General features: G+C 55.5%; 2 protein-coding genes across 3 annotated transcripts in view; one reads left to right on the plus strand and one right to left on the minus strand.

Moving 5' to 3' along the window:
* Nucleotides 1-286: 286 nt before the first annotated feature.
* immp1l (inner mitochondrial membrane peptidase subunit 1) lies at nucleotides 287-16362 on the minus strand. Its single transcript, XM_084682319.1, has 6 exons — nucleotides 16234-16362; nucleotides 9400-9510; nucleotides 7621-7709; nucleotides 7131-7257; nucleotides 1302-1412; nucleotides 287-455 (listed from the first exon to the last, which is right to left on the minus strand). Exons 2-6 carry the CDS (start codon nucleotides 9502-9504, stop codon nucleotides 381-383), a joined length of 507 nt encoding a protein of 168 aa, XP_084538445.1. The 5' UTR covers nucleotides 9505-9510; nucleotides 16234-16362; the 3' UTR covers nucleotides 287-380.
* A 39-nt stretch (nucleotides 16363-16401) lies between these two features.
* elp4 (elongator acetyltransferase complex subunit 4) overlaps nucleotides 16402-25874 on the plus strand; it is a 56610-nt gene continuing 47137 nt past the window's right edge. For both annotated transcript variants that reach the window (XM_084682316.1, XM_084682317.1), the window contains exons 1-4: nucleotides 16402-16591; nucleotides 17136-17171; nucleotides 22599-22720; nucleotides 23414-23545. In XM_084682316.1, the coding sequence (XP_084538442.1) occupies nucleotides 16414-16591; nucleotides 17136-17171; nucleotides 22599-22720; nucleotides 23414-23545 (468 nt within the window). In that variant the 5' untranslated portion in view covers nucleotides 16402-16413. The remainder of the gene's footprint in view (nucleotides 16592-17135; nucleotides 17172-22598; nucleotides 22721-23413; nucleotides 23546-25874) is intronic.

A 25874-nucleotide genomic window follows, 5' to 3' on the forward strand; every position in this document is an offset into this window, starting at 1 on the left:
GGGGCTATGAGGGTCTGTGAGGGTCTGTGAGGGTCTGTGAGGGTCTGTGAGGGGCAGGCGGGTCTGTGAGGGTCTGTGAGGGTCTGTGAGGGTCTGTGAGGGGCTGTGAGGGGCTGTGAGGGGCAGGAGGGGCTGTGAGGGGGCAGGAGGGGCTGTGAGGGGCAGGAGGGGCTGTGAGGGTCTGTGAGGGTCTGTGAGGGGCTGTGAGGGGCTGTGAGGGGCTGTGAGGGGCTGTGAGGGGCTGTGAGGGGCAGGAGGGGAAGAAAGATCAAACAAATTCAAGAAGTTGTAAATACTTATAAATACTGCTTTATTAAAACCAAAAAAAAATTATAATATTACGAATAGAAAATTACAAGTCTGTACACAGCTGGTGAGAATCAGTCGTTCCGAGTCTCGATGATTCTTCCTGTTGGGCTCTGGTCGAGCGGCCCGAACTTCTGAGGAGGCCAAAGCTGCAGGAAGAGAGAGAAGAAGTGAGCGAGACAGGAGCCACAACGACAAGACCACCAGGCCTGAGTTACACAACGTGTTCATCATTACTGACTCCCTATTCAGAAAGCCCTCGCTAGCGCCATGCTGACCCTCGCTAGCGCCGCGCTGACCCTCGCTAGCGCCATGCTGACCCTCGCTAGCGCTGCGCTGACCCTCGCTAGCGCCGCGCTGACCCTCGCTAGCGCAGCGCTGACCCTCGCTAGCGCCGCGCTGACCCTCGCTAGCGCCGCGCTGACCCTCGCTAGCGCCGCGCTGACCCTCGCTAGCGCCGCGCTGACCCTCGCTAGCGCCATGCTGACCCTCGCTAGCGCCGTGCTGACCCTCGCTAGCGCCGCGCTGACCCTCGCTAGCGCCGCGCTGACCAAGTGAGCTGCTTCAGAAAAGTATCTTGTTATTATGACGGCCGTACTCATTGGGCCTCTGCTGCCGTTGAACTGGCCAATCAGAGGGGCAGATGGCTGGATGACCCGTTTAGAGGGTCACAGTCGTTATGACATCCAATGCCGTGACAACCGTGGTGAGTTGGAAGCAGGACGATGAGGTGAGAGGGCGATCAGAGACGATTGCCTTTAATTCCCAACTCAATCACCGCTCCGATGAATGCTACTCTTAGACATGGATTACAGTCATCGAAAAACTGTATTCTAATAAAAAGTGAATTATATGCTGCATTTTCAAATCCGGCCCTCCCCCTCTCCCCCTCCCCCTCTCTCTCTCTCTCTCTCTCTCCCCCCTCTCTCTCTCTCCAGAAAGGCCCTAGAAATAAAAAAAGAGAAAAAAAGGCGTGGGCGAGGCAGGGGGGGTACCTTGAGGCAGACACGCCCCCGGATCAGGGCGTACGGAATTGGACCGTAGCTCCTGGAGTCTGTAGAGTTCCTCAGGTTATCCCCCTCCAGCCAGATGTGACCTTTAGGAACCTGGACACACAAAAGGACACACACACACATGATTCCTTTCCACCCTAAAAACCTTACAACACGCACACACAGCACTGATAAGGCAGGTCCTGAGATCTCCTAGTTCTGTCACACACACACACACAAACAATGCAGCAGTTACATCAAACGCACCAGGAAAGAAAATAGCATTTTTGTGCATAAAAAAAAAACTAAAAATGTTCCCCACCCAATAACACGGCACACAAAAGTTATGTTCTTGTTTTTTTTTTAAGTTACACACCACACACACACCCAACAGCAAGCCCTGGATTAATTACTTGGGGGATTTTATATCACCTCACCCCCCTCTCGCCACCTCAATTTAGCATCCATCTCCATCCTACCCCTCTTTACCCCTGCCTGGGCCAGGAGAAAGGTTAGGGGTAACAAGAGGGGTCAGGGGTAACAAGCGGGGTCACAGAGATTTGAAGGGACTTCAAACGGGTCATTAGTCTGCTGGTTGAGAATAGTTGTATCCAGAGAGACAAGCCTGTCTTTAACCCAGAGAGACTAGCCTGCCTCTAACCCAGAGACCAGTCTGCCTCTAACCCAGAGAGACTAGCCTGCCTCTAACTCAGTGAGACCAGCTCGCCTCTAGATAAAGGATAGAGAGTTTGAGAGGGCGGAGAGAGGGAGAGGGGAATAGAGAGTGGGGGGGAGAGAAGGGAGAGAGGGATGGTATATAGAGAGGGAGGAGAGAGGGAGGGTATATAGTTAGGTAGAGAGAGTGAGGGAGGGGAAGGGGGCCTGAGACAGGGCCAGAGAGAGTGAGGGGGAGGGAGGGAGGCCTGAGACAGGGCCAGAGAGAGTGAGGGGGGGGAGGCAGGGAGGGAGGCCTGAGACAGGGCCAGAGAGAGTGAGGGGGGGGGGGGGAGGCCTGAGACAGGGCCAGAGAGAGTGAGGGGGAGGGAGGCCTGAGACAGGGCCAGAGAGAGTGAGGGGGAGGGAGGCAGGGAGGGAGGCCTGAGACAGGGCCAGAGAGAGTGAGGGGGAGGGAGGCAGGGAGGGAGGCCTGAGACAGGGCCAGAGAGAGTGAGGGGGGGGAGGGAGGCCTGAGACAGGGCCAGAGAGAGTGAGGGGGAGGGAGGGAGGCCTGAGACAGGGCCAGAGAGAGTGAGGGGGAGGGAGGGAGGCCTGAGACAGGGCCAGAGAGAGTGAGGGGGGGGAGGCAGGGAGGGAGGCCTGAGACAGGGCCAGAGAGAGTGAGGGGGAGGGAGGCCTGAGACAGGGCCAGAGAGAGCGAGGGGGAGGGAGGCAGGGAGGGAGGCCTGAGACAGGGCCAGAGAGAGTGAGGGGGAGGGAGGCAGGGAGGGAGGCCTGAGACAGGGCCAGAGAGAGTGAGGGGGGGGAGGGAGGCCTGAGACAGGGCCAGAGAGAGTGAGGGGGAGGGAGGGAGGCCTGAGACAGGGCCAGAGAGAGTGAGGGGGAGGGAGGGAGGCCTGAGACAGGGCCAGAGAGAGTGAGGGGGGGGAGGGAGGCCTGAGACAGGGCCAGAGAGAGTGAGGGGGAGGGAGGGAGGCCTGAGACAGGGGCCAGAGAGAGTGAGGGGGAGGGAGGGAGGCCTGAGACAGGGCCAGCAGGAGTCCAGGGGTCTAGGGCTGACAGGGGAGGTCACTGGAGCAGAGGCTGATCTACACTGACACCAATTATGATTAATCTCATCACTGCAGGAGAGTGGGCTTGTCAAGCCCCTAATTAAGTGTGCTGTCCCCTTATATGCGCAGACAGGATCAACAACACATTAGATTGTCATAATGGCATCGCAAGCCACGGGTCTATTTTTGTGTTGCCTAACTTTTTAACGGCTGAAGTCTTGGGCCAGGACAGGACAGGAGGCAGAGGGGACGAGGCAGGGCAGGAGAGGAGGGAGATGAGGCAGTGGGGAGAGGAGACAGGGCAGGGCAAGGGGGAAAGGGGATGAGGCAGTGAGGACTATGGTCAAGTCTTGGTTCACGTTGAGATCAGTGTCTTCAGATCACTCAGCTTCCTGTCACCCCCCTCCCCCTCCCGCCGTATTGATGATGGAGACGGATGATGTGACACAGACAAGCTGAGGTGACAAGCTGGGAGGGGGCAAGCCTGACTGGAGAGGAGGAGGAGGGGAAACTGACTACCACCTCACCTGAGGAGGAGGGGAAACTGACTACCACCTCACCTGAGGAGGAGGGGAAACTGACTACCACCTCACCTGAGGAGGAGGGGAAACTGACTACCACCTCACCAGAGGAGGAGGGGAAACTGACTACCACCTCACCTGAGGAGGAGGGGAAACTGACTACCACCTCACCAGAGGAGGAGGGGAAACTGACTACCATCTCACCTGAGGAGGAGGGGAAACTGACTACCACCTCACCAGAGGAGGAGGGGGGAAGTGGAGGAGAGGAGGAAGGTGGAGGAGAGGAGGGGGGAGGTGGAGGGTGGAGGAGGGTGGAGGTGGAGGAGAGGAGGAAGGTGGAGGAGGGTGGAGGAGAGGAGGGGGGAGGTGGAGGAGAGGAGGAAGGTGGAGAAGGGTGGAGGAGAGGAGGGGGGAGGTGGAGGAGGGTGGAGGTGGAGGAGAGGGGAGGTGGAGGAGAGGAGGAGGTGGAGGAGAGGAGGAGGTGGAGGAGAGGAGGAGGTGGAGAAGAGGGGGGAGGGAGTCATCAGCATATGGCAGCAAGGAAGATTCCCACCATTACACCTCATCGTCATGGCAGCATATGCTGCCTCCCAAGAACCACCCCTCCTACTCCTCCACCCATCTCCCTCTCCTCTCCTCCTCCAACCATCTCCCTCTCCTCTCCTCCTCCAACCATCTCCCTCTCCTCTCCTCCTCCACCCATCTCCCTCTCCTCTCCTCCTCCAACCATCTCCCTCTCCTCTCCTCCTCCACCCATCTCCCTCTCCTCTCCTCCTCCAACCATCTCCCTCTCCTCTCCTCCTCCACCCATCTCCCTCTCCTCTCCTCCTCCACCCATCTCCCTCTCCTCTCCTCCTCCACCCATCTCCCTCTCCTCTCCTCCTCCACCCATCTCCCTCTCCTCTCCTCCTCCACCCATCTCCCTCTCCTCTCCTCCTCCACCCATCTCCCTCTCCTCTCCTCCTCCACCCATATCCCTCTCCTCTCCTCCTCCAACCATCTCCCTCTCCTCTCCTCCTCCACCCATCTCCCTCTCCTCTCCTCCTCCACCCATCTCCCTCTCCTCTCCTCCTCCACCCATCTACCTCTCCTCTCCTCCTCCACCCATCTCCCTCTCCTCTCCTCCTCCACCCATCTCCCTCTCTTCTCCTAGCTAGCTAACGACTAATCAAGATAGTCTAGATTCTGGACAGAACTGAACTAAGTGAGTCCGCCAGCAAGGTCAATCAATATGTACTGATCAGGGTTCATCAAGAATGACCAACACACACACACACACACCACACGCAGATACACATGTAAAGATCCAATTGATTTTGCACCTCATAAACTAATTACTCGCTAGAGGAAAGTGCATTAGCAGTCAGACACACTGCCCTGGAGGTCACAACTAACCCAACACACAGAACTACCCCAGAGCAGAGACAGGTTCTCTTCCTGTTTGGATAACAGAGAGGAGGAGGGGGAGAGGAGGGGAGGGGATAGGAGGAGGAGGAGGAGAGGGGAGAGGAGGAGGGGATAGGAGGAAGAGAGGAGGAGGAGGAGAGGGGAGAGGAGGAGGGGATAGGAGGAAGAGAGGCGGAGGAGGAGAGAGGAGAGGAGAGGAGGAAGAGAGGGTTAGAGGAGGAGGAGGAGAAGGGGATAGGAGGAAGAGAGGAGGAGGAGAGGGGAGAGGAGGAGAGGGGAGAGGAGAGGAGGAGGAGAGGGTTAGAGGAGGAGGAGGAGAAGGGGATACGAGGAAGAGAGGAGGAGGAGAGGGGAGAGGAGGAGAGGGGAGAGGGGAGAGGAGGAGGAGAGAGCAAACTGACTACCCCCTCCCCCCCTTTCCGTCACACCTGCAGCCCACCAGGGGGGAAAAGATCCCAGTGCATTATGGGAGATAAGCCACTCTATGAGTGACAGGCTGGAAGAGATGCACACTGTGAGTTTTCTCCAGTCTAACCCAACACACACACAGACACAGACACACAGACACACACAGACACACACACACACACACAGGTTGTTAGCATGTTGTTCCCCAGCTCTGCAGCTCTCTGCTACAGTCACTTTCTCTCTGTCCGTCTCTCCGTCCGTCCGTCTCTCCGTCCGTCCGTACGTCTCTCCGTCCGTCCGTCTCTCCGTCCGTCCGTCTCTCCGTCCGTCCGTCTCTCCGTCCGTCTCTCCGTCCGTCCGTCCCCCTCCCCCTCCCCCTCCTTCTCCCTCTCTCCAGAGTGGAGGATTGGGTGTCATTGTTTTGACATGAAATCTCAGACGTATAAATGAGTCTTTCAAGGTGACAAGCCAATTAGATCTCAGCTCTGTTACCGTGGACACGAAAGCCGGCCTGTCAGTCACAACCTGTGTGTGTATACGCGCAGACACAGGCCCTCAGGGAGGCTGAGCGTGTATGTGTGTGTTTTGTCAGTTAACCTGTCTGCTGTCATACAGGGCCTCAATTTCATTAGCACCACCACAAACCCCTCAGACACACACACACACCCTCACACCCTCCTTGGCTGTGTGTGTGTGTGTGTGTGTGTGTACCCACACAGCCCTCTCCACCCAGACAGGTGAGAGCAGAACCTTGAGGACAGTTTTGTAGTCTAGGGTTAAAGGTCATTCATTGACACAGTGTATGTATACCAGCAGAGCCTAAACGTGTGGACAGAACACACCATACACGTTTACACACACGCTCATGTGCACACACACACACGCACGCACACACACCCATGGCACATCACACCTATGCGCGTGCACACATACACACACATGCACAAACACACACACAGATTACTGGTCCACCCACCCATCAGCCTGTCTATTCAGCTGGCACTAACTTTAACAGGCTTCAGAGAGATTGCAGGAGAAGAGGAGGAGAGCAGAAGAGGGGAGGGGAGAGGAGTTGGAGTGAGAGGAGAAGAAGAAAGAGGAGAAGAAGAAAGAGGAGAAGAAAGAGGAGGAGAAGAAAGGAGATGAGTGTGAGAGGAGGGAGAGAGAGTCGGAGAGGAGGGGAGAGGAAGAGAAGGTGGAGTAGGAGAGGAGGGGAGAGGAAGAGAAGGTGGAGTAGGAGAGGTGGAGAGGGGGAGGAGAGAAGAAAGAGAGGAGACGGAGAGAGCGGTAATAGTAAAGCAACAACAATAGTTTCCCCATCAGAACCCCCTGCTAGCTTGCTAGCTTGATCACTGTTCTGAGGAGATAGCTGCAGTCAGAAGATGATGTTTGGACCAATGACTGGAAACAGATATGAGCAGTGTGAGGTGTAAACAGCTCCAGCACTCCAGGCGCCAGGGGGCAGAGGAATAACACCACGCATCAACACACCAGCGGATAGCTTCCGCACAGAAACCAAACTTTCCTGTTTGTTGGAGGAGTGAACTCTGATAATTTCAAAAGTCACTGCTTTTCACAGAAAGCTGTTGATGGTCTGTCTTTGTGTCAGTCTGTCTCTGTGTCAGTCTGTCTCTGTGTCAGTCTGTCTCTGTGTCAGTCTGTCTTTGTGTCAGTCTGTCTCTGTGTCAGTCTGTCTCTGTGTCAGTCTGTCTCTGTGTCAGTCTGTCTCTAACAGTTTAGCTGCTCGCAGCAGGTGCACTACTTACATAAGTGTGTGTCTTGAAGACGGCTGAGGGTCCACTCGTACAGACCTTGTCCCCCTCCAAGCCCACGACCCGTTTACAGATGTTCATGCGGGGGTCGAACGGGCTCTTGGCGATGATGATGTCTCCCCTGAGGAGGGATTAGGAGAGGAGTCAGTCTCTCTGGGTCAGGGTTAGGCTGGGTTTAGGGGAAGATTACAGGTTAGGCTGAGATTAGAGGTCAGAGTTAGGTTGGTGTTAGATAAAAGGGTAGAGTTAGAGAGAGGATAAACTGATGAGTGGTGGAGAGAGAGGAGAGGAAGAGAGAGGGGGACTAGAGGGAGATGGGGAGGACAGAGATAGGGAGGAGAGAAACATGGAGGAGAGAGAGAGAGAGAGAGAGCGAGAGGAGAGAGGAGAGAGAGAGAGAGAGGAGAGAGAGAGAGGAGAGAGAGAGAGAGAGGGAGAGAGAGGGAGGAGAGAGAGAGGTGAGGGAGAGAGAGAGCGTACTTACTTTTGGATCCTATAGAGATGTCGACTGACTCTTTCTGAGAAGACCACATCATGGTTCACTATGGTGGGCTCCATGGAGGGACCGGAGCACTGGGAGAGAGGGGGAGGAGAGGGAGGAGAGAGGGGGAGGAGAGGGAGGAGAGAGGGGGAGGAGAGAGGGGGAGGAGAGGGAGGAGAGAGGGGGAGGAGAGGGAGGAGAGAGGGGGAGGAGAGGGAGGAGAGAGGGGGAGGAGAGGGAGGAGAGAGGGTTGGCAGAGGGAGGAAAGAGGGGGAGGAGAGGGAGGAGAGAGGGGGAGGAGAGAGGGGGAGGAGAGAGGGGGAGGAGAGAGGGGGAGGAGAGGGAGGAGAGAGGGGGAGGAGAGAGGGGGAGGAGAGGGAGGAGAGAGGGGGAGGAGAGGGGGGGAGGAGAGGGAGGAAAGAGGGGGAGGAGAGGGAGGAGAGAGGGGGAGGAGAGAGGGGGAGGAGAGGGAGGAGAGAGGGGGAGGAGAGGAAGGAGAGAGGGGGAGGAGAGAGGGGGAGGGGGAGAGAGAGGGGGAGGAGAGAGGGGGAGGAGAGAGGGGGAGGAGAGAGGGGGAGGAGAGGGAGGAGAGAGGGGGAGGAGAGGGAGGAGAGAGGGGAGGAGAGGGAGGAGAGAGGGGGAGGAGAGGGAGGAGAGAGGGGGAGCAGAGGGAGGAGAGAGGGGAGGAGAGAGGGGGAGGAGAGGGAGGAGAGAGAGGGGGGAGATGGAGGAGAGAGGGGGAGGAGAGGGAGGAGAGAGGGGAGAGAGGGGGAGGAGAGGGAGGAGAGAGGGGGAGGGGGAGAGACAGGGGGAGGACACAGGGGGAGGAGGGAGGAGAGAGGGGGAGGAGAGGGGAGGAGAGAGGGGGAGGAAAGAGGGGGAGGAGAGGGAGGAGAGAGGGGGAGGAGAGGGAGGAGAGAGGGGAGAGAGGGGGAGGAGAGGGAGGAGAGAGGGGGAGGGGGAGAGACAGGGGGAGGAGAGAGGGGGAGGAGAGAGGGGGAGGAGAGGGAGGAGAGAGGGGGAGGAGAGAGGAGAGAGAGGGGGAGGAGAGAGGGGAGAGGGAGGAGAGAGGGGGAGGAGAGAGGGGAGAGGGAGGAGAGAGGGGGAGGAGAGAGGGAGAGGAGAGAGGGGAGGGAGAGAGGGAGGAGAGAGGGAGGAGAGAGGGAGGAGAGAGGGAGGAGAGAGGGAGGAGAGAGGGAGGAGAGGGAGGAGAGAGGGAGGAGAGGGAGGAGAGAGGGGGAGGAGAGAGGAAGGAGAGAGGGGGAGGAGAGGGAGGAGAGAGGGGGAGGAGAGGGAGGAGAGAGGGGAGAGGGAGGAGAGAGGAGAGAGGAGAGAGAGGGGGAGGAGAGGGAGGAGAAAGGGGAGAGGGAGGAGAGAGGGGGAGGAGAGGGAGGAGAGAGGGGGAGGGTGAGAGACAGGGGGAGGAGAGAGGGGGAGGAGAGAGGGGAGAGGGAGGAGAGAGGGAGGAGAGAGGGGGAGGAGAGAGGGAGGAGAGAGGGGGAGGAGAGAGGGGGAGGATAGAGGGAGAGGGAGGAGAGAGGGAGAGAGGGGAGGAGAGAGGGGGAGGAGAGAGGGAGGAGAGAGGGAGGAGAGGGAGGAGAGAGGGGAGAGGGAGGAGAGAGGGGGAGGAGAGAGGGAGGAGAGGGAGGAGAGAGGGGGAGGAGAGAGGGGGAGATCATGTGAGACGTGTGGAGCAGGGACAGAAGAGAGAGAGAGAGATAGAGAGAGATAGAGAGAGATAGAGAGAGGGAGGAGAGAGAGAGCAGAAGAAGGGGTCCGTACCGACACAAACTCTCCCAGGTACTCGAAGGCACAGTGAGCTATGCAGCCATACTGCAGCGTGTATCCTAGGAAACCAAGCGTCTTCCCCAGCGCCCGACCAAACATCTCCACCTACACAGGAAGACAAACACACACAGTGGTGAGTGCAGGCAGGCACAGGCTGTCTGCTCTGTCCACACACTGACTGTCCTTCTACAGGATGTCAGCACTACATGTACAGCAGGGGATTCTGTCCACACCCGGTGCCAGACAGGGAGGTGTGTGCGGTGTCACAGACCCCCCCCCCCCCCCCTCCCTGGCGACGTGAGCAGTTGACACCCCCAGCACCAGGCTGACCTTTAACCCTGAGAGAGACGGCCCAATCGACACATCGCCCACAGGTCAACTCTTCCTGTTTGGGAGACTGGCGTCCACGGACGACCCTGACCTGCCTCTACCATGGTTACCAAGCAGCCCCGCTGCCATGGAAACGGCTGCCAGGGGTCTGTGTTGACCGCCACCTCACACACACACACACACACAGATTACAGAGTATCATCTGAACAAACACGTCAGGACCACTCAGTGTGTTGACTTTCACTCCAAGCTGCAGGATGGAGAGAGAAAGTCTACCGAGACACACTCTGTCAACACACAAACACACATTTGCCCCCTACACACACACACATATGTACACACAAACACCAAATGATGAAAGTAGGGTAGGTGGTTGTAATTGAATCCTCCCTTTCAGAGGACGTGTTCTGAATCTCACAGGTTTATAAAGTCCCACCCTGATTTGGGCCACATTACAGCCTCACTCGTTACTCTGGAGAGGAAAGAATTCTACTGTCTCTCTCTCCCCCATCCTCCTATCTCCCACTGCTCCTCCCTCCGTCTCTCCATCCACCCCCTTTTCCCCTTCCCGCCCCCCCTCCCTCCCTATCTCCATGACTACCATGTCACCCCTGGTATTAACCAAACCAGCAGAGTGGAAACTAAAGATCCTTCAGCTCTGGGAATGACTTCCCAAAGATGGACAGGGATTACCCCCCCCCTCCCTCCTCCCCCCTCCCCCAGACCAGGTGTCAGGTGTCTCTCCATTTCCTGCCAAAGGTGTTACCCCTAATCCCCCCCCTCCCACAGCACCTCCTCCAGATCTCAGCACCTTCCATCCTCCATCCCCTCTGCTGTTCCTTCACCTCCCTCATCTCTTCACCTCCCTCATCTCTTCACCTACCCCCACCCTCACCTCCACCCCAGCCCTCACCTCCACCCCAGCCCTCACCTCCACCCCAGCACTCTCCTCCACCCCAGCCCTCACCTCCACCCCAGCCCTCTCCTCCACCCCAGCCCTCTCCTCCACCCCAGCCCTCTCCTCCACCCCAGCCCTCTCCTCCACCCCAGCCCTCACCTCCACCCCAGCCCTCACCTCCACCCCAGCCCTCACCTCCACCCCAGCACTCTCCTCCACCCCAGCCCTCACCTCCACCCCAGCCCTCACCTCCACCCCAGCCCTCACCTCCACCCCAGCACTCTCCTCCACCCCAGCCCTCTCCTCCACCCCAGCACTCTCCTCCACCCCAGCCCTCTCCTCCACCCCAGCCCTCTCCTCCACCCCAGCCCTCACCTCCACCCCAGCCCTCACATCCACCCCAGCCCTCTCCTCCTTAATTCTTTCTTTTCAGATATATTTGGGGGCATTTTCCATGCTTTACTGGACAGTTGTTAAGTGAAGTGTGACAGGAAAGGCAGGGGGGGTAGAGAGAGGGGAAGACATGTAGATAATTCAAACCCAGGCCCCTGCAGTAAGGCCCCTGCAGTAGGGCCCCTGTAGTAGGGCCCCTGCAGTAGGGCCCCTGCAGTAGGGCCCCTGCAGTAAGGCCCCTGCAGTAGGGCCCCTGTAGTAGGGCCCCTGCAGTAAGGCCCCTGCAGTAGGGCCCCTGCAGTAGGGCCCCTGCAGTAAGGCCCCTGTAGTAGGGCCCCTGCAGTAGGGCCCCTGCAGTAAGGCCCCTGCAGTAAGGCAGCTCTGGCTCCAGCCAGTCAGGGGGCTGACCTGGGAACTGTGGCCCAGCCCGGGCTGCCCTCCTCCAGCCACGCCTGGCCCACAGCCCCCTGGTGGTTGACCCCTGTATCGCTGCTCCACTGATGATCTCTACATCTCAGCCCCTCTCCGCAGCTCCGGTCACATGACACCCCCCCCCCCCAACCCCACCCCGTGTCCGTCTCCACCCTCCCGCCCGTGTGCCTGCCGCCCCTCCTGCCTGGGCCCGGGGTGTGCGGAGGGATTAGGGGCTTTGCATAATAACATCACACAGCCACTGGCTGATATCTAGAGGAAGTCCGTATGTAGCCGCCTGGTTTACCATGGCACCCTCTGTCACCAAGAGAGTGTCCATGCAAACAGATGCATGCCTCATTGTCTGTGTGTGTGTGTGAGAGAGAGCGATAGACACACGTGTGTGTGTGTGTGTGTTCAATCAGAACCCATTTGGGATTCAGAATAAGACATTTCCACAGAGACGTCTGATTGGATCTCTATTACTCCGAAATCCCCCAGTGAGGGCCGCACCAGCCCTGACACCACTGAGAGGGGAGGGGGGCGTTAATTGAATGCTGTATTACAGCTGGAAATTAACACAAAGTCTTTCCCTTAATCTGGGATTACAAGGCAAACATGTTCATGAGAGAACAAAAGTCTGTCCTGACCCTCTCAACAGAGCCTTCTGGTGGGTCAGGGGTCCCGGGGGGCAGGGGGGAAAGGGGTCCTGGGGGGCAGGTGGGGGGGGCAGGTGGAGCAGGGGTCCTGGGGGGGGCAGGGGGGCCAACAGAGTCCCTTGTGTGCTTTAACTCTGTGATGGTCTTACTGGAGGACTCTGTCCGTCACTGGGCAGCACGGCTCTGGAGGACTCTGTCCGTCACTGGGCAGCACGGCTCTGGAGGACTCTGTCCGTCACTGAGCAGCACGGCTCTGGAGGACTCTGTCCGTCACTGAGCAGCACGGCTCTGGAGGACCGCCAGGCACACAGGACACGAGAGCAGACACTGACATTCCGCCCAAATACTGTCTGTAAAAAAAATACGACCAGTATGTTGCAATCTGAGTTGATGTGTTGGTTCTCCAGCGCCATGGTAACCCTGAGGGACGCACGCTGCCGACTAGGACCAGAAGAGGAAGTGAGACGCAGATCTGGGAGCGAGCACTGGTGTCCCAAGGTGCGGCTGGAACAGACTTGCTGCATAACCCAGCGCCCAATCAGCCTGTGGCTCAACCACAGAGAGAAAGAGAGGCATCCCTTGTTCTAGTCATCTTACAAGGCTGAATTAGAAAAACATGGCTTGAGAGAGGGTTGGACCACAGGGGGGGTAAGAGGCTTAGAGATCCACGAATGATATGACTTCTCCCCCTGAGAACCCCAGATGGGAGTCTGGAGGGGGGGCAGCGATGGCCTGATTGAAGCCCGCCTCTGATGTCCCCTTCCTGGGCAGCAGAAGGCACGGAGGGTGGGTGCTGGTCCCTGGGCACAGAGCTAGATTTGATCTTAATGCGAGCCTTAAAAGGGGAAGGTCTGTGGACATGCAGGGGGTCCTTGTGCAGCTATCAGTCCAATCAGAGCTAATCCCTGTGATTCAGACACCAGCACCTGCCTGGGTCTGGGGTGACAGATGTAGAACTCAGTCACACCCAGAGAAGCTGGCCTCTATCTCAAGATCTGGACCGACACCCTCCCCTCTCTCCTCTGCTCTCCTCCCCTCCCCTCCCCCCTCCTCCACCACTCTCCTCTCCTCTCCTCCACCACTCTTCGTCTCTCTTCTCCTCTCTCCTCTCCTCCACCACTCTGCTCCTCTCCTCTCTCTCTTCTCCTCTACCACTCTCTTCTCCTCTCTCCTCTCCTCCACCACTCTCTTCTCCTCTCGTCCACCCGACCCACCTATCTCTGCGATGCTCCTTTTGCCGTAGCCGCAGCAACGCGGCCTTGAGAGAGGCTGAGAGTGTTACCACGCCTGTTTGAGGCGTCTGGCTTCTCACCCTGCTAGCACAGTCGAGCACAGACCTAATGGCAGCCTGCTGACATGAGTAGAGGCGCTCTGGACTCTGGTCCCCTACAAAGACAGGGGATGGAAACAGGGCGAGCCAGCTGTGCTGTGTTGACTGGAGGGTGGTAGTCGTGCTTCTGTCGTGGAGTCGATGAGAGAGCTGGCGGATCTTATCACGGCCTGTATTGGTTTCAACAATTGAGTTTGTTTTCTCTAAGTTGTATCTCCCTCTCCCTCTCCCTCTCCCTCTCCCTCTGGAGGTCGGGAGGTCTTCCACCACTCTGAACTGAACCAGTATATTTATAGCCTTATCACTCAGAGTCTCAATATTCCACACAGACCTAGTCTGTAGGGCCAGCTATATTAAGCTGTAACAATAATAAAGTTTCATTCTCCAGCTGTTTAAACCCACAACAATCCCAAAACACAGGACTTGGGCCCGCAGCAAGTTTTCAACATGGAAAAAAATCCCTCACTCCACAGTCAAAAAACAACAATGGCTTACAACAAAAAGAAAAAAAAACGTTCCACTAATTGTCTATTCACCCTTAGACTATTACTTTCCTCCCAGCGCTGAGCAAGCAAACACAGAGTCCGATGATGGCAATCTGCCTCCCCCCGGACAGCCAGCCTGCTCCTTCTACCACCCACACTCCTTCTACAGAAGAAGGAAAACCAGACAATCGTCCGGGGAAACAGCCTGACATGTTTTGACTGCCAGCATTATGAGGCACAATCAGAAACACCGATCGATACAGCTGACATCACTGAAACAATATACAAAGACGGCCACATCGATGAGGGGAAAGGCTGACCGCCATGTTTATGCTACCGCAAACCGACCTTCACTGCCAAGAGAGTGCCACATCCAGGAGAGTACAGTCCTGGGGACACAGCTGTCCTCAGACCCCAAGGAGAGGCCTGCGTGCCTGCCTGCCTGCCTGCCTGCCTGCCTGCCTGCCTGCCAGCCAGCCAGCCAGCCTGCCTGCCTGCCTGCCAGCCAGCCAGCCAGCCAGCCAGCCTGTCTGCCTGCCAGCCTGCCTGTCTGCCTGCCAGCCAGCCAGCCAGCCAGCCAGCCAGCCTGTCTGCCTGCCAGCCTGCCTGTCTGCCTGCCTGCCTGCCTGCCTGCCAGTCTGCCAGTCTGCCTGTCTGTCTGCCAGCCTGCCTGCACTGAACACTCTGGAGGAACTTTCCACTGTGGCGTGGTCTGTCCTCCCACACTAGGCGAGAAAGAGACATCTTTCTTTAGAAAATGTCTTTGGGGCGATGCTGGGAGTTGACAGGCCCGGTCTGTGTTCCCCAGGATGTCAGGGGGTGTAAACCTCCAGGGATGTCACATCCTGTCAGGGGGTGTAAACCTCACGGTGATGTCACATCCTGTCAGGGGGTGTAAACCTCACGGTGATGTCACAACAGCAGGACAGACTCAGATGAGTCTGTGAGGTGAGCAGTCCGACTAGCCAGCTCCTCTAGAGCTTCCTGCATCCTAAACTGGGATTGGGCTGTTTCTGGAACGTCAACACGTACACACACACCTGAACACACACACACCTGAACACACACACACAACTGGAAAGACACACACCTTAACACACACCTGAACACAAACACACACACACCTATGTGCCTGACCAGTGTTTGCTGAGCTTTGTTCCTCTGCGGCCTGCAGGTCTACATGACAGGTAGAATCAGAGTTAGCACTTCACTGTGTTCCCTATGCCCTAAGGGTAAGAGTTAGCACTTCCCTGTGTTCCCTTTGCCCTAAGGGTCAGAGGTCAGAGTTAGCACTTCCCTGTGTTCCCTATGCCCTAAGGGTCAGAGGTCAGGACACAGCAGCCAGACAGTCTCAGCCAGACAGTCTCAAGCAGACAGCCAAGCGTGAGGTACAGCTGTATCATGGATCATATATGATGACATATTGTGATGACTGTGCAAGACTCTAGGCTGACTGGGGATTGTTCAAACATGCACACACTCTGTGCCTTATAGCTCCTGTGCTATGAGAGAATAATATAATGTCATAATAATGTGTTAATTTAACAGGTACTTTTATCCAAAAGTGACATGCTAAGGAGTATTTGAACCTGAGAGAGAGGGAGGGGGGTATTTGAACCTGAGAGAGAGGGAGGGGGGTATTTGAACCTGCAACCTTTTGATCTACACGACTCAAATGCTCTAACTACTGAGCTAAACCCATCCCCATAGACTTGATTGGCCCTCAGGGGGAATGGCATAGTAACCCTGCAAACATCCTAGAATTACGAGAAACGTTTTCAATATGCAGCCTCGTGATATTGTAGTTTCCGAGTATCCTGTTTAGATTTTGTATTTCAAAACACAAGTCTGCCGGACCTTTCTCATACTTCATCGCCATCATCTACACCTAGCTGGCTAATCAGACAGATTATGGCTGGTTATGTTCATTTCTTACACGCCCACAACAAATTCACCTTGTTGAATCCAAAGTAGCGAACGCTTGGTGTTGTGAGGAAATGTTGTGTTAGGACTATACATTTGCTTCATGTTGTGGCCAACTAAGCTATTTTATGGACCGTAAATATATCACGTTTATTTCTGCTGCAAGGTCATGCTGCCTGCTACACTTGGTTACGTGACTGTCCAGTTACTGTATAATGCTAGCTGGTAGCTTTATACATCTTGCGTTTAACTTCCGTGGCACATAGGACGTGTATTATCAAGAAATATGAACAATTTAATGTCATTTGAAAAGTCAGATATCGCTAGGATAGCTTACATTGTGTAGACAACAACTGATATGGCTGTATTTAGTTTTGCAAGGACGTCAAACTCACTCACCGGTTAAATGTTTCAGGAGTCGCTTTGAAACGTGACCGCCCGCATAACGCTGTCAGCGGACCGTTCACACTCCCCTTAACAACCGCTGTAGCGATTGGCTGCAAGTGAGCAATCGGATCTCCTACTGGTTCATGTAAGGTAAAGATTAACAAACGTCACAACATCAACGTCATAGAAAACATGGCGGCTCCCGTGAAAAGCATGAATAAACCTACCGGAGAACGGACACCGTGTAATACCACAAGTTTTCAAAAGAAGTCACGTAGTAAATTAGTTTCAATACCTGGTACTAGACCTTCGATCCAGAATGGGCAGCTTATTGTTTCTACAGGTGTCACGTCGCTCGACTATTTGATCGGTCAGTTTTGCTAACTGGTTAGCTAACAAACTAACTAGCTAGCTGTTTACAATGTTGTCAAAGCCAGCAGGTTGGTCAGCGGTGCTGATAGCCCCTGTGACTTTTATCAACGACACTGCATTAGAGTATTCATTGTTATATGTGTCCATAACTCTCCTTGCCGTAAAAATTTGAATGTAAATATGAAAAATAGATAGCGTCAACCCCCTTTTCGACTTTGAATGAACTCACCCATACAACAATCAGTTATAAAGTAGCACATTAGTATAATCCAGCATTGTAATATTCCTCAGTCATATTTTTGTAGTCTCATAGGAACCATTTAAATTCTCTGAACATAATTTCTTACTTGCTGATATGATAAGACTGTATTCGTGTTAGAAACCCGATAATTCACCAGGTGATGCGTGATAGACCATATATTCAGAATCACAGGGGGAGGAAAGATAGGCCTACTGGAGAGTAAACAGGGCCTTTTTTTCATGATGCCTCCTGTGATCCTACGCCGCTGACTGCATTGCACGTTGTGCTTCCAATCTTCCAGGTGGCGGACTTGCGGTTGGAACGGTCCTATTGGTCGGTAAGTAAATCAGTCCCTCATTCCGTATCACATTCCAAGAGCGAATAAATATGGTACTTAAAGTATGAGAATACAAACATACACTGAAGGTGTCTGTGAGTACGTTAATATACAAAATCACTGCATTTCAACTACACTTCCAACTATGTGGGAAAACATAATAATGAAAATGGATTCGGCTCTCATCTGATTAATTTAAATGTGACTTAAGGATTCTCTTCTTAGCTTGGGTCCCTGGCCTCCTGTCTTGTGGCTTGTCTGTGTCTCACCTGCTCCAGGGGGTTACAGGAAGTTAATACGTGTTGAATAACAAATAGAAAGCGTCACACCTGTCCTATAACTCCTCTCTAAACAACCCCAGTTGTAGATAACTATGTCACTACAGTAGATAATACTGTCACCAAAGTAGGGAGCAGATCTCACAATCTCTCAGTTGTGCTAGTGTTGTAATCTCTTCATCTGGGCTGTGTTAGCTAAGGTTGTTATCTCAGTGATTCAATCCAGAGAACACATCCAAAAGATGTTGTTTGTAAGTCCTGTTTGAATTATAAAAGTTTCAGCGACAGTTTAAGAGATACGCTGTACATTTATTCATTTAGCAGACGCTTTTATCCAAAGCGACTTCCAAGAGAGCTTTACAAAGTGCATAGGTCACTGATAATAACAACAAGATGGCCCCAAAAACATTGCGAGTAGCCAAAGCATGAAGCACATATTGTGAATAAGAGCATATAGTTAAGCAAGTTACAATTAAACAACATTAACTGCTATAAGTGCTAGTGTACTTGTAGAAAAACAAGCAACAATAAAAACAATAGCTCACAGCGAGTACAAAAATGTAAATCAGTTACCATTAACCATAAGAGCAACAAGTCTCTAAGCAAGAGTCATTGTGATCCTTGAGGAAACTAACACTGGGTCCAGCAAACCATTCGTAAGTACCGTTGTACTCCCGGAACAAGTGCGTCTTGAGCCTTCTCTTGAAGGTGGAGAGACAGTCAGTGTCTCTGATGGAGGTGGAGAGACAGTCAGTGTCTCTGATGGAGGTGGAGAGACAGTCAGTGTCTCTGATGGAGGTGGGGAGACAGTCAGTGTCTCTGATGGAGGTGGAGAGACAGTCAGTGTCTCTGATGGAGGTGGAGAGACAGTCAGTGTCTCTGATGGAGGTGGGGAGACAGTCAGTGTCTCTGATGGAGGTGGGGAGACAGTCAGTGTCTCTGATGGAGGTGGGGAGACAGTCAGTGTCTCTGATGGAGGTGGGGAGACAGTCAGTGTCTCTGATGGAGGTGGGGAGACAGTCAGTGTCTCTGATGGAGGTGGGGAGACAGTCAGTGTCTCTGATGGAGGTGGGGAGACAGTCAGTGTCTCTGATGGAGGTGGGGAGACAGTCAGTGTCTCTGATGAAGGTGGAGAGACAGTCAGTGTCTCTGATGAAGGTGGAGAGACAGTCAGTGTCTCTGATGAAGGTGGAGAGACAGTCAGTGTCTCTGATGGAGGTGGGGAGACAGTCAGTGTCTCTGATGGAGGTGGGGAGACAGTCAGTGTCTCTGATGAAGGTGGAGAGACAGTCAGTGTCTCTGATGGAGGTGGGGAGACAGTCAGTGTCTCTGATGAAGGTGGAGAGACAGTCAGTGTCTCTGATGAAGGTGGAGAGACAGTCAGTGTCTCTGATGGAGGTGGGGAGACAGTCAGTGTCTCTGATGGAGGTGGGGAGACAGTCAGTGTCTCTGATGGAGGTGGGGAGGTGATTCCACCACTGGGGGGCCAGACAGGAGAAGAGCTTGTGTCGGGACCGGGCGGTCTTGAGCAGTGGGACCACCAAGCGGTTGTCTGAAGAAGACCATAGGTGACGGGTGGGGGTGTAAGGCTGCAGGAGAGACTTGATGTAGTCGGGTGCAGTCCCGTTCACTGCTCGGAAGGTCAGTACCAGGGTCTTGAATCTGATAACTATTAGTTGTCTATCCATACTTTCTTTCATACCTGATCCAGGTATGAATGGATGATGAAAGTAATGCCAGGGGGTTGAAACCAGAACAGTCTATCCCCAACCTGGGTACTCCCCCCCCCCCCCCCCCACTCTCCTGATCCTCCTCCCACATCCAGGGCCTGTTGGCCAGGCCTCCCCTGGGTTCCCAGGCCTCAGGTAGTGTTGCTACACCTTGAAGCTGTAATGTGCCTGTGTGTATTTGTGTGTGTGAGTGTTTGTGTGTGTGTGGACCCGCTGATGGTGTTGGATTGCCCTTTAATTCATCCCTGGAATTGATGTGGATGTCGCTGATTACACACTAATGCATTTTTCCCTTCCATTTTGTGAATCAACGTATGGTTGATTTAATCTGGTAATGAGAGACTGTAAAAGCTAAGTGTGTGTGTGTGCGCGTGTTTGTGTGGGTGGGCTGTGGGGTATATATGTCAGTGTGTGTGTGTGTGTGTGTGTGTGTGTACACATGAGTTTCTGCAGACATGCATTTGCTATTTTATGACAGGGTTTTCTGTATGTCGTCACTCACCTCATGCAGACCACAGTGGCATCACCAGGCTGTGACTGGCCTCCTCTCTTGGGCCCCTGGCCTGTCCCTGGTCTGCCCCTGGCCTGTCCCTGGTCTGTCCCTGGCCTGTCCCTGGCCTGTCCCTGGCCTGTCCCCGGCCTGTCCCTGGCCTGTCCCTGGTCTGTCCCTGGTCTGTCCCTGGTCTGTCCCTGGTCTGTCCCTGGTCTGTCCTGGCCTGTCCCTGGTCTGTCCCTGGTCTGTCCCTGGTCTGTCCCTGATCTGTCCCTGGCCTGTCCCTGGTCTGTCCCTGGCCTGTCCCTGGTCTGTCCCTGGCCTGTCCCTGGTCTGTCCCTGGCCTGTCCCTGGTCTGTCCCTGGTCTGTCCCTGGTCTGTCCCTGGTCTGTCCTGGCCTGTCCCTGGTCTGTCCCTGGTCTGTCCCTGGTCTGTCCCTGGTCTGTCCCTGGTCTGTCCTGGCCTGTCCCTGGTCTGTCCCTGGTCTGTCCCTGGTCTGTCCCTGGTCTGTCCCTGGTCTGTCCTGGTCTGTCCCTGGTCTGTCCCTGGTCTGTCCCTGGTCTGTCCCTGGTCTGTCCCTGGTCTGTCCCTGGTCTGTCCCTGGCCTGTCCTGGTCTGTCCCTGGTCTGTCCCTGGTCTGTCCTGGCCTGTCCCTGGTCTGTCTCTGGTCTGTCCCCTCAGACACAGACAAGCTCCTAATCCCCCGGCCTCTGTCCGACCTGTCTTATTTGCATCTTCATAACAGCACCAAGCTAATCAGCGTTTAGCTAAAGCATCCGACTGCGTTGTCATGGCTACTTGACATGCTCTCAGCCAGTTCTGCCCTGATTGCTTTATGGTAATTATAATCCTGTTTACGTTTCTGCATTACTGATGGCGTTGATCGTCCACTTTCAGCACACGCACGTAAACGTGTTTACCGTGTAGTCCTGTGTGGGTCACATGGGGTAGGCCGGTCCTGGGCCTGCTGAGGTACAGTAACTGAAACACCGCAGATGGTCGTTGCATGTGTGCACTAATTACAGGCTTCTGAATGTGCAGCGTGTGTGTGTTACTGTAACAATACAGGACTCAGCTCCACAGAGTCAGGATGGAGGGCAAACGTTGTGACCTAGATATACCCTCCCTCCCTCCCTTCCCCCCTCCTCTCCTCCCCCTCCACCCCCCGAGCCTCAGCCAGTGTTATTCAGGACCTTTTATATCCTCCCTTCTCTCCTCCCCTCTCCTCCCTCTCCTCCCCTCTCCTCCCCTCTCCTCCCTCTCTCCTCCCTCCTCTCTTCAAAGGCAAGAGGAGGCAAAACTGAATTCTGATTCATTGAAAATGCGCCAGAAAAAAAAGGAAAAAACAAGAGTTGAAATAGTCCCTGTGACAGTCTAGAGTGATGGATCTGGATACACCACCCCCCCTCCTCCACCCACCCCCGCCAATATGACCCCATTCCCCCCCCCCTCCTCCCCCAGGCACCCCCAGATCGCCCCCCGCCCCCGCCAGCCTAATGACTCCTGAAGGTTCCATTTGTAAGGCGTCCATAGAAACGCATCCACAATAGTCATGTCTGGAGAGGGCCCATCTGGGAGCCTTTGTGGGGCTGAAAGCCACAAAGGCCTGGTGACCTAGAAAGCCATCAATAAGGGGACAGGGAGCCCCACCGACAACAAATAGAAGAGCAGAGGAATGTCCTGGGCCATCCTTAGTCCCTGTGGGTGGAGAGGACGACTGGAAGCATGTGTGTGTGTGTGTGTGTGTGGGGGTATGGACTGTGTGTGTTAATGTGGTTTAATATGAGGTGTGTGTGTGTGTAGGAGGTGTATGTGTGTACGTCCTGTGTGTGTGTGTGTGGGGTGGCATTCTCCGCATGCTTGAGGGTGATGTGTGTGGAGAGTGGTTCCTGAGCTGTCAGCCGTAGGAGGGCTGCATGGCTGTCAGCTTCCCCCTGTTACCCCCTCCCTGTTTAGCCCACACGGTGAGCTCCAGCCAGCCTCGAGAGATGCCATCACCCATCAGGACCTCCAGGGAACAGGAAGTGAATCTGCGTCGACCTGGAAGTCATGGAACAGGAAGTGATCGCTGTGCTGGGTTTGTGACCAGGACAGAGTTAGGCTACCTGTGTCATTTGGGGTGACAGGTGGCACCTTCCTCTCCGGTCGCCCTGGGAGACCAGGGGACCTGTCCTGACAGGTGCCCCCCCTCCTCCCTTCATCCTGGGCGGAGGAGGCTGCAGTCTCAGGTGTGCAGGTGAGGTGAGGGCGGCATACCTGTCACCGCGTCTCCCTTTCCAGGCGACACCCCTGCTCTTGTGTGTCACAAAGCTGTGTCTCTTGTCCCTTACTTGTGAGGGGGACAGTCATTATGTGCATTCCAGACAGGCACTGTGACACACAGCCCTGCCTCCTCAGCCTGAGACAGTGACATGGGGCCTGATACCTCTGAAGGCAGGAAGTGTGTGTGTCTCTGGCTCCATTATCTCGGGAAGCGGACTCTTCCAAGTTGAAGATTGTCAGGCGTGTTCCTCAGGACCCACGGAGACGCAGGCCTGTGAAGTCTGGATGAGCTTGGCGACAAATACATCTAAATATATGAGCTCCTTCACCACGTGTTGGGCTGCACTGAGTGATTTGTTGTTGATTCTGTCAGACTCTAGTCAGAGGTGTCTGTTGTTGCTGTGGAGAGACACTGGGATTTTCTCCTGTGAGAAAGCAGTTTCTCCCAGCTGTGTGTGTGCGTGCGTGTGCTCAGCTTCCAGCCTGCTCACAGACTTCTGCTGTGTAGTGAGCTCAGTGTGGCTCAACTGTGTGAAACCCTGTGTTCGCACAGTGATACCAGACCAGTACATTAATACTGTGTTCCTAGGCTACATGAGTTCTTCAGCAGTGTTCATACTGTGTTCATAATAATCATGATGCTCTTGTTTCGTCTTGTTTCCAGAGGAGGATCGTTACGACAGCTACTCCAGGATGCTGCTGAAGTACTTCCTGTCAGAGGGCGTGGTCTGTGGTCACGAGATCTTCATAGGCTCCGCCCAGGACCACCCCCATGATTTTCTACAGGTGTGGCAGGGTGGTGGGTGATTGTGGAAGGTGTGTGTGTGTTTACAGTTATACTGAGTGTGTGTGGTATTTTGATGGTAAACTTTCAAAAGAAATGCCAGTTCTCAACCCACCAGTCATTCACACATGTGTGTGGAGGGGTGGATGAGGGGTGGATGAGGGGTGGATGAGGGGTGGATGAGGGGTGGATGAGGGATGGATGAGGGGTGGATGAGGGGTGGATGAGGGGTGGATGAGGGGTGGATGAGGGGTAATTGTCAGTGTGTTTCCTCCCGTCTCCCAGTATGAGTCTGTATGCTGCTTGTGACAGGAAGCAGATTTCCCCAAGCTGGAGGGGGGGCAGGGGCAGGGGCAGGGGCAGGGGAGGGGGTGATTGATAGTGGGAGGGGCCACCCCCTCACCCCTCCTCTTTACATATGAAAGGCTCATGAAAAGGGACCCTCCCCTGTGGAGCTGCATCCTGTGTTTCCTCTTCCTGGTTCCTGTTTCTCTCAGCTCCTCCTGAGGTCATCCCTCAGATGACGCCTGATTGGAGGATATGGATGTGTGTGTGTCTCCAGGTGTGTGTGTGTGTGTGTGTGTGTGTGTGTCAGCTGTCACCAGGAGTCTGAGATGAGGGTTTGAGTAGGGAGGCATGTGAGGACAGACAGAGGAATGAGAGGAATGTCTTCATCCCTGCTTCCTGTCTGACAGGAACTTCCTGCTCCCATCCTGGACGATGTTGCCAGCTCCAATCCCCTGGAGGCGCGAGCCAGGTCATGTGACCCCGACTGTCAAGACTCCATGAAGATCGCCTGGCGCTACCAGAACCTTCCCAGAGTACAGGTAACCTGGTCACCACGACAACAGCCTGGTCACCGTGACAATAACCTGGACAGGGAAACTGAGAGAGAAGGGTTGTAGGAGGAGAATGAGATGGAAGAGAGAGGAGGAGGAGGAGGGGAGAGGAGGAGGAGGGGGGAGAGGAGGAGGAGGGGGGAGAGGAGGAGGGGAAGCCGTCTACCGCCTCCATGTTTTGTTGCTCTGATTGGTTGTATCTATCCAGTTGAGTCCGGAGTGAGAGGGAGCAGGATATGGTGACCCAGACCCTCTCTCTCTCTCTCTCTCTCTCTCTCCCTTTCTCTCCCCCCCCCGCCAGGTCACCATTGCAACACTCTTTCTTCTCTTTCTCTGTGAGGAGAGGGGGACCCTCCCCTCCCTCCCCTCCCTCCCTCCCCAACACCCCTATAATCCATATCGCTATGTGGATTAACATCACACCAGAGATTCCCTGGAGACCCCCACCTCCACCCCCGCTTGTCTCCCTGGAAACGTCTTCATGTGTGGGTCCTCACTCCCCCCTGCTCTCCTCCCCTCCGCCCTGCTCTCCTTACCTCTCCTCCCCTCCCCCTGCTCTCCTTACCTCTCCTCCCCTCCCCCCTGCTCTCCTTACCTCTCCTCCCCTCCCCCCTGCTCTCCTTACCTCTCCTCCCCTCCCCCCTGCTCTCCTTACCTCTCCTCCCCTCCCCCCTGCTCTCCTTACCTCTCCTCACTCCCCCCTGCTCTCCTTACCTCTCCTCACTCCCCCCTGCTCTCCTTACCTCTCCTCACTCCCCCCTGCTCTCCTTACCTCTCCTCACTCCCCCCTGCTCTCCTTACCTCTCCTCACTCCCCCCTGCTCTCCTTACCTCTCCTCCCCTCCGCCCTGCTCTCCTTACCTCTCCTCACTCCCCCCTGCTCTCCTTACCTCTCCTCACTCCCCCCTGCTCTCCTTACCTCTCCTCACTCCCCCCTTCTCCCCCCTGCTCTCCTCCCCTCCCCCTGCTCTCCTTACCTCTCCTCACTCCCCCCTGCTCTCCTTACCTCTCCTCACTCCCCCCTGCTCTCCTTACCTCTCCTCACTCCCCCCTGCTCTCCTTACCTCTCCTCACTCCCCCCTGCTCTCCTTACCTCTCCTCACTCCCCCCTGCTCTCCTTACCTCTCCTCCCCTCCCCCCTGCTCTCCTTACCTCTCCTCACTCCCCCCTGCTCTCCTTACCTCTCCTCACTCCCCCTGCTCTCCTTACCTCTCCTCACTCCCCCCTGCTCTCCTCACCTCCCCCCTTCTCCCCCCTGCTCTCCTTACCTCTCCTCACTCCCCCCTGCTCTCCTTACCTCTCCTCCCCTCCCCCTGCTCTCCTTACCTCTCCTCACCTTCCCCCTGCTCTCCTCACCTCTCCTCACCTTCCCCCTGCTCTCCTCACCTCTCCTCACTCCCCCCTGCTCTCCTTACCTCTCCTCACCTCCCCCCTGCTCTCCTTACCTCTCCTCCCCTTCCCCCTGCTCTCCTTACCTCTCCTCACTCCCCCCTGCTCTCCTTACCTCTCCTCACTCCCCCCTGCTCTCCTCACCTCCCCCCTGCTCTCCTCACCTCCCCCCTGCTCTCCTCACCTCCCCCCTTCTCCCCGCTGCTCTCCTCACCTCCCCCCTCCTTCTCCTCACCTCCACCCTGCTCCCCCCTCCTCTCCCCTCCTCCCCCCTGCTCTCCTCACCTCCCCCCTTCTCCTCCCCTCCTCTCCTCACCTCCCCCCTGTTCTCCTCACCTCCTCTCCCCTCCTCCCCCCTGCTCTCTCCTGTGTCGTCTTTACAAACTGCCTGTAAGCCCACCGGAGGATTTGCATCCCAAATTCACAGCCAGAGTCCAGCCTTAGCATCCCTGCCCCCACCACACACACACACCCCTACACACTTTCACACACCCCTCCAGACACACACACCATCACTACCCCTACACACACACACACACACACACACCATGGCTCTTGTCCAGTGAGGACATCAGATCAGAGGTGAGGCTGTGTCTGAGCAGGTCGCCGCTTACAAAGAGAAGATGAGCCCCCTCCGCCCCCCTGCCCCCTCCGCCCCCCTGCCCCCTCCGCCCCCCTGCCCCCTCCGCCCCCCTGCCCCCTCCGCCCCCCTGCCCCCCCACCAGGAGAGTGACACAGTGGGGGCCCTAATCCAGATTAGGAGTAGATTAAGGGCCTCTCTGACAATGGAATCCCTGCTTTCACTGGTGGAGCTGAGTTGAAACTCTCTCTTACAGCAGTGTAACTTCCGCCTCTCCCCCTAACACACACACACACCACACACACACACACACACCGGCCCCCATCCCTGTGTAGTCAGCCACAGGTGT

This window comes from Hypomesus nipponensis, chromosome 19, assembly GCF_054491055.1.
Source record: "Hypomesus nipponensis isolate SF chromosome 19, ASM5449105v1, whole genome shotgun sequence".
In the NCBI taxonomy this organism is placed as follows: domain Eukaryota; kingdom Metazoa; phylum Chordata; class Actinopteri; order Osmeriformes; family Osmeridae; genus Hypomesus; species Hypomesus nipponensis.

What these genes read in the sequence shown, in the direction of transcription:
- immp1l (XM_084682319.1), bottom strand. Translation starts at nt 9,504, where the DNA reads ATGTTTGGTCGGGCGCTGGGGAAGACGCTTGGTTTCCTAGGATACACG. An exon ending in ACCTGGGAGAGTTTGTGTCG is followed by an intron (nt 7,710 to 9,399) that starts GTACGGACCCCT and finishes CCTCTCTCCCAG; the next exon opens with TGCTCCGGTCCCTCCATGGA. An exon ending in TCTTCAAGACACACACTTAT is followed by an intron (nt 1,413 to 7,130) that starts GTAAGTAGTGCA and finishes TTGTGTGTCCAG; the next exon opens with GTTCCTAAAGGTCACATCTG.